Genomic DNA, 7716 nt, shown 5'->3' with positions numbered 1-7716 from the left:
TGTTTGACAGTACAAAATTAAAAAGAACAGGCCCTGGAGCCATGCAGTGACTTTGGATGGGACAAGTGAGGAAAAGCCTGGGCTAGAAGGGACAGGTTCTTCTACATTGCTCATATAAGTGGACACAGACCGAGGCGGCTCATGCAATGATGGTCGTGCTGAAACATACACAGAAGCCATTCTAATGCCACTGGATGACATCGGTCACTTCTGTGGTTTTCCATGGAATACAGTGACATGTATATTTATGTTTATTTAATCTTTGCAGCATAATTTACATTTAGTGTTTCAAGGTCCAAAGCTTTACTATACTGAGTTGTCACTGTTAACTCGTCTTCCACCAGTGCGGATTGCATTTCTATGACATAGTAAGATTGCCAAAGTTTCCAGTGAGTAAGTTTTTGTAAAGTGTCATTGGCCACATTGAACAGAACTGAGGATCGATCTCTGTGGTTCAACACACTGAACTATATGCCTATGTCAGAAGCATTCTCGATATCTTACAACAGGACAAACAGCTACCTGGTTCCATCTCATTCATCAGAAACGGGTCATGATAAAATAGTGCAAGAAGACATGATTTCTTTTCTAGGCGTCAGCACACAAGCCTCACAGTGAGGCATAGTTTACGACCTCCTGGGAATGATGCCTGACCAACTGAGCACAGATTATGTCCCCCAGGAATGATATCAGGAAAAATTGAGGTACTGTCTACACATTCCTAGGACAATGCCAGGATAAAAGGAGGTGCAGCCTACACCCCTGTGGATATGATGCTGGGATATATGGACACACAGGAAACGATAACATCATACACAGTGTGATGCTGACTACATCTCCTGGGTAATTCTAGCATTATGTCCAGGGCCTAAGAGCAGCCTAAGCCGCACTGGGAATGTCATTCAGATAAAGGCACATCCTATCACTCAGGAATGATGCCTGAATAAAGTGAGGTGAAGTCTAATCACAGCAGGAGGCACAGTCTACCCCTACCCAGGAACGATACCCAGATAGACAGTGGGAATGTTTATGCTCTGCTGGGATAAAATGAGGTGCAGTCTATACCTCCTACACCCCTTTGATAAGGTGAGGTAAAGTCCATGCCCACCTGCCCTCCCTCAGGAATAATGCCTGCATAAAGCGAGAAGGTGCAGGGGTAAAGTGAGGAGCAAGCCATCCCTCTCTTGGGACTGAGCTGGGGTAAAATGAGGCGCAATCCGTCCCTCTCTGGGGACCTTGCCAGGGTAAAGGAGGAGCAATCCATCCCTCCCTGGGGACGGTGCTGGGGTAAAGCGAAATCCATCCCTCCCTGGGGACGGTGCTGGGGTAAAGCAAGGCGAAATCCATCCCTTCCTGGGGACAGTGCTGGGACAAAATGAGGTGCAGTCCCATCCCTCCCTGGGGATGATGCAGGGGCAAAGTGGAGCGTAATCCATCCCTCCCCAGGGATGGTGCCAGGGTGAAGTTAAGGAAGCTATACTCTGTGTTTCACATTTAACTACAATCAGAAATAAAATAAATCTAAAATAGCTGCAGACTGAGCAGCAGTAGAAAAAAAACAAGCAGAAAGGAGTCATCAGTAAGAAAGACAAGGAGAAGGAAAAGAAGTTGGATGAACAAAGAAAATAAAAACTGCTGTGAGCAAAGAGAAAGCAGACTCTATGCACTGGATGAAGCTCACTCCCTAGCCTTGTCATTGTCAGTAGAGACGAGTGCACTGCAGATTGGAACCAAGCTACATCAGAGGGCTTCTTGGCTGGAGGTCAGATATTCCTCTGCTCTCTTGTGGGCCTCCAGGGCCTTTATAGTGTAGACATCCTGGGGCAGCTCAGACTTGCGACGCAGGAGAGTTTTTTCCTTCTTGGTGTCTTTCAGCATCTGCAGAGAGCAAAACATCATTGGTACAAAGAAAAGTGACAGACTGCCCACAGAATCCCTCCCACTGACAACAGAAAAAAAAATGTGCAGAACAATGGAAGATAGAGCAAGAAAATATGTGGAGGAAAGGAAGCAAGGGTCAAGGACTGGTAGGCGAAAGGGCTTGGAGCGTCTTGTGCTTGCTATATTAGAAGAATGGTGCACAATAATTTGGGCTGTGCTGGAATTTCGGACGCTGCCATCCAAAAGTCCTCCCCCACTCGCCCCCAATGCACTCCGGTACTCAGGAGCAGGGCCCATGCCTGCTTGCTGCTGCTGCAGCTGGGGGTCCTTGAGCAGAAGGGAAATGTTGGCTGCCCAGGTGGTGGCTGTAAGGGAAAGACAGAACCATCCTTCCTCACAGCCACCACTTGCTGCAGCGAGCTGTCAACAGGACTCTGGGCCATTTCACTCCTCTGCTGTCCCATCTCGGCCACAGTCGGTTCCTTTTTGATTGGGCATAGCTTCTTCTTCTTCTTATCTCCCATACTGTGTTAACGGGCGAGTCATTTACAGACCTCTTTGGCACAGGTGGGACTGGACATGACTGGACAGCTCCGTCCGGTTTTCAAAGTACTCGCTGCAAAACTCACAGTGGATATCCTGTGCTGGCTCCATCCCGGAGGCTGAAAGCAAAGAAAAGTGGAAACCAGCAAAGGACAGATTGAGAGGGAACATGTCTTCATGTGGTGCCCAGCCCTTGCTAGCAGTGGGGTCCTTGTTCATCAGTCCTCCTGTCATCAGAAGCTCAAAGTCCAACCTCATGGCATCTGGTTTCAGTTTCTTCTGCAAGGAATGAGGAGAGTGTTCTAGGAACATCTTCCTCACTGTAGGAGGAGACGCGGATGGGGATAGCCAAGATGTGACAGCTTCTTAGGAACGGTAGGCACATAGATCAGTGCTGAGCTATGGGGCTCCAGGGCCCATATCGGTCTCATCTCAGATTTGCTCATGGTTTTAGGTCCTGGACCTTGACTTGGGGCTCGGCTTGTGCTGTGCCTAATAAACTGTGAGTTCCCCATGGCTGTTAACTTTTCTTCAGCTGATTTCTCAAAGTATCAATGGGGAGCCACTCATTTGCCACTCTTATTGCTGAAGCCAGGGTTCCTTGAGCAGAAGGGAAATTGGGCTGCCCCAGGCAGTGCCTGTGAGAGAGGACAGAACAGCCTTCCTGAAGAACCATCCTTCTTCACAGGCACCACTTGGGGTAGCCCACATTTCCTTTCTGCCCAAGGACCCTCAGCTGCAGCAGTGAGCAGGCATGGGCCCTGCTCCTGAGTACTGAAGGTCAGGGCGTTGGGAGGACTTGTGGATGCCATGATTCCACTGCAGCCAAAATTATTGCAGCCAAAAGATCTGCACCCTGATGGCAGTATTGAAATGGTAATATCAAAACAGAAGCGCCCAATGCTCACATACCATGGCAGAATACAGAATGCAGGGTGCTCGGTGGTGGGGAAGTGGGAGAGAAAGAATGCAGGGTGCTCTGCGGTGGGAAGCGAGAGAGAAAGAACGCAGGGTGCTCTGCGGTGGGGAAGCGGGAGAGAAAGAACACAAAGTGCTCTGTGGTGGGGAAGGGGGAGAGAAAGGAGAACGCGGGGTGCTCTGCAGTGGGGAAGCAGGGGAGAAAGAAAAATGCAGGGTGCACAGCAGTGGGGAAGCAGGGGAGAAAAGAGAACGCAGAGTGCTAGGCGGTGTGGAAGTGGGACAGAAAGGAGAATGCGGGGTGCTGGGCAACAGGGAAGTAGGGGAAAGAAGTGAAAAAAGATGTCTTTATACTGAAAGGGAAAGGGGATGAGATTTGATATACTGCCTTTCTGTGGTTACAATTAAAGCAATTTACTTATTAACAGGTACTTATTTTTTACCTGGGGCAATGGAGAGTCAAGTGACTTGCCCAGAGTCACAAGGATCTGCAGTGGGAAATGAATCTGGTTCTCCTCAGGCCACTACACTAACTGTTAAATTACTCCTCCACAACATAAAAGATTGATCCAACTCTGTGAAGCTTACAATGTATTCAAGACAGAGCAGAATATAAGCATTTAGGGGAATCAAGGAAAAGGTTTTAAGGTCTTAAAGTGCATTAATTGATGTAGTTTAAATACACACAAGGACCAATTTGACTGAATCTGTAAAAAAGTGAAAATTTGCACCAGAAAATAATCTATATAACCAAAACAGGAAATGGATTAGGCAGGTGATGGATATTTGGGAGCACAAGTGGTCGGTGACTCAGCTGTTTGGGGAGGCTAAAGTGGGTGAGGCAGGTATAGGGTCAGGGTATGGAACAGAGTAGAAGGAAATAGAGCAACTTAAAACCCTTGGAGTGGGGGAGGGGGCAACAATAAAAGGATAGTGGAGCACTTCTGAACTAGAGAGTCGCATGGGGACGGGAATCTAACCTGTCCCTGCTGCAAGTAATCTCCTCCATCTCTAAAGGTTCTAGTATAAGTAACATAAATCATTTTGTTCTGCTAAGACAGCAGATATACAGATTAGCAGGACCCAAAGCAGTACAAAACAAGTAAAGTCAGAAACAACACAGTTTATACCTAATTGTTCAACTGCCCTTAGGATTCACCTTTGGGTTTAAAAAGCAAAACCATGTGTATGTAAGGACTGGATAAACAAATTAAGGCAAAGTTTAAAGCAAATGCCCTTAATATGTAATACCTGGTAGCAATAATAAAACAGTGATAGAACAGTCACATAGCAAGCAGCCCGAGGCAGCAGATTTATTTTCCACTGAACATAATTAACTTTATATAAACTTGGCGGCTAATAGCGTGCTGAACTAGACAATGTTGGCACATTTAGACTGACGTTGGACAGAACGTCTGCATGAAGGAAGCTCTTCCCGCATTATTCAATACCTCTCTGTGAAATAGTAGTAATAAAAAAGGCAAGTGCATTTTTATAATATACCACTGCAATCCACAAAACAAAAGAAGCAAATTCCTACATGCCATTTTTTTATATATATAGGCACAGAAAAAAAAAAGATTTTAAATGCTCCCAGGTTTCAACCTAATTCATGTTTAATGTGGGATATAAATGTAATAAATATGTAAATAAATAGATAGATAGAAACTCTGAATGTTGAGCACATGAAATTCATAACATGATGTCTGTTTTAGTGGCCCATTACCAGGTGAAAAAAATCTCAGCACGAATATAACAGTGCTAGGGTGTCCCTTTAACCAGCTCCTCCAAATGACACACTGATTACATAGTAACATAGATGACGGCAGAAAAAGACCTGCACGGTCCATCCAGTCTGCCCAACAAGATAACTCATATTTGCTGCTTTTTGTGTATACCCTACTTTGATTTGTACCTGTGCTCTTCAGGGCACAGACCGTATAAGTCTGCCCCGCACTATCCCCGCCTCCCAACCACCAGCCCCACCTCCCAACAACCGGCTCTGGCACAGGCACAGACCGTATAAGTCTGCCCAGCACTATCCTCACCTCCCCACCACCAGCCCTGCCTCCCAACCACTGGCTCTGGCACAGACCGTACAAGTCTGTCCAGCACTATCCCCGCCTCCCAACCACCAGTCCCGCTTCCCACCACCAGCTCTGGCACAGACCGTATAAGTCTGCCCAGCCCTATCCCTGCCTCCCAACCACCAGCCCCACCTCCCGATCTTGACTAAGCTCCTGAGGATCCATTCCTTCGGCACAGGATTCCTTTTTGCTTATCCCACGCATGTTTGAATTCTGTTACCGTTTTCATTTCCACCACCTCCCGCGGGAGGGCATTCCAAGCATCCACTACTCTCTCCGTGAAAAAATACTTCCTGACATTTTTCTTGAGTCTGCCCCCCTTCAATCTCATTTACTACTCTACCTATGAAAAGTTATTTTGTTATTATACTTCCCCTGTGTATATGCGTATGCTTTACAAGTCGGTATATTTGAAAATATAAGTGCGATTAAATAAAAATGCTACCAACAATAAAGAACAACGTGGATGCAGAAGGTGTGAGCAAATTTAAATAAATAGAAGCTCATAGGTTTGTTTGCTTTGAGAGTACAGCAATGACGGCTGCGTAAGGAACGGGAGAAAGAGACTACCCTAACTGGGTTCAACTCCCTCCCTCCCTCCCACACACACCACCATCCATCCATCTGTCCTCTAGCCCTATTTGTTTTAAAAGTATTTCCATGTAACTTCCTTGAGTGTCCCCTAGTCTCGGTAATGGTAATGGTCCTGCGGCCGCATGATAACAGTGATCATAATATGATCGGATTTGATATTAGCTTTGAAGTAAGTACACATAGGAAATCAAATACATTAGCGTTTAACTTTAAAAAAGGAGATTATGATAAAATGAGAAGAATGGTGAAAAGAAAACTTAGAGGAGCGACTGTGAGGGTCAAAATTTTACATCAGGCGTGGATACTGTTCAAAAACACCATCCTGGAAGCCCAGGCCAAATATATTCCATGTATTCAAAAAGGAGGACGGAAGACCAAACGACAGCCGGCATGGTTAAAAAGTGAGGTGAAGGAAGCTATTAGAGCTAAAAGAAAATCCTTCAGAAAATGGAAGAAGGAACCAACTGAAAATAATAAGAAACAGCATAGGGAATGTCAAGTCAAATGCAAAGCGCTAGTAAGGAAGGCTAAGAGGGTCTTTGAAAAAAAGATTGCGTTAGAGGCAAAAATACATAGTAAAATTTTTTTTAGGTATATTAAAAGCAGGAAGCTGGCAAAAGAATCAGTTGGACCGCTAGATGACCAAGGGGTAAAAGGGGCGATCAGGGAAGACAAATCCATAGTGGAGAGATTAAATGAATTATTTGCTTCGGTCTTCACCGAGGAAGAGTTGGGAGAGATACCGGTGCCAGAAATGGTATTCGAAGCTGATGAGTCGGAGAAACTGAATGAATTCTCTATAAACCTGGAGGATGTAAAGGGGCAGTTCTACAAACTGAAGAGTAGCAAATCTCCTGGATCAGATGGTATTCATCCCAGAGTACTGACAGAACTGAAAAATGAACTTGTGGCGCTATTGTTGGTTATATGTAATTTATCCTTAAAATCTAGCATGGTACCGGAAGATTAGAGGGTGGCCAATGTAACGCCGATTTTTTTAAACGGTTCCACAGGAGATCTGGGAAATTACAGACCTGTGAGTTTGACGTCGGTGCCAGGCAAAATGGTAGAGACTATTATAAATAACAAAATTACAGAGCATATTCAAAAGCATGGATTAATGAGACAAAGTTAACATGGATTTAGTGAAGGGAAATCTTGCCTCACCAATCTACTACATTTCTTTGAAGGGGTGAACAAACATGTGGATAAAGGTGAGCCGGTTGATATTGTGTATCTGGATTTTCAGAAGGCGTTTGACAAAGTATCTCATGAAAGACTCCAGAGGAAATTGGAGAGTCATGGGATAGGAAGTAGTGTTCTATTGTGGATTAAAAACTGGTTAAAAGATAGAAAACAGAGAGTAGGGTTAAGTGGTCAGTATTCTCAATGGAGAAGGGTAGTTAGTGGGGTTCCCCAGGGGTCTGTGCTGGTACCGCTGCTTTTTAACATATTTATAAATGACCTAGAGATGGGAGTAACTAGTGAGGTAATTAAATTTTAAATTTGCTGACAACACAAAGTTATTCAAAGTCATTAAATTGCGGGAGGATTGTGAAAAATTACAGGAGGACCTTACGAGACTGGGAGTCTAAATGGCAGATGATGTTTAATGTGAGCAAGTGCAAAGTGATGCATGTGGGAAAGAGGAACCCATAGGCTATCCTGTTACCGGTCCCGGCTCCTTTTCTCT

General features: G+C 45.1%; 1 protein-coding gene across 1 annotated transcript in view; it reads right to left on the bottom strand.

The window, feature by feature from the left end:
• Window positions 1-233: 233 nt before the first annotated feature.
• Window positions 234-7716, bottom strand: part of PPP2R5D (protein phosphatase 2 regulatory subunit B'delta) — a 235173-nt gene continuing 227690 nt past the window's right edge. The window contains 1 exon segment of the mRNA XM_030195682.1: window positions 234-1878. Within this exon segment, the coding sequence (XP_030051542.1) occupies window positions 1741-1878 (138 nt within the window). The 3' untranslated portion in view covers window positions 234-1740.

The sequence above is a fragment of the Microcaecilia unicolor genome, chromosome 3 (assembly GCF_901765095.1).
Source record: "Microcaecilia unicolor chromosome 3, aMicUni1.1, whole genome shotgun sequence".
Taxonomy (NCBI): domain Eukaryota; kingdom Metazoa; phylum Chordata; class Amphibia; order Gymnophiona; family Siphonopidae; genus Microcaecilia; species Microcaecilia unicolor.
This window is presented reverse-complemented; position numbering and strand designations above follow the sequence as displayed.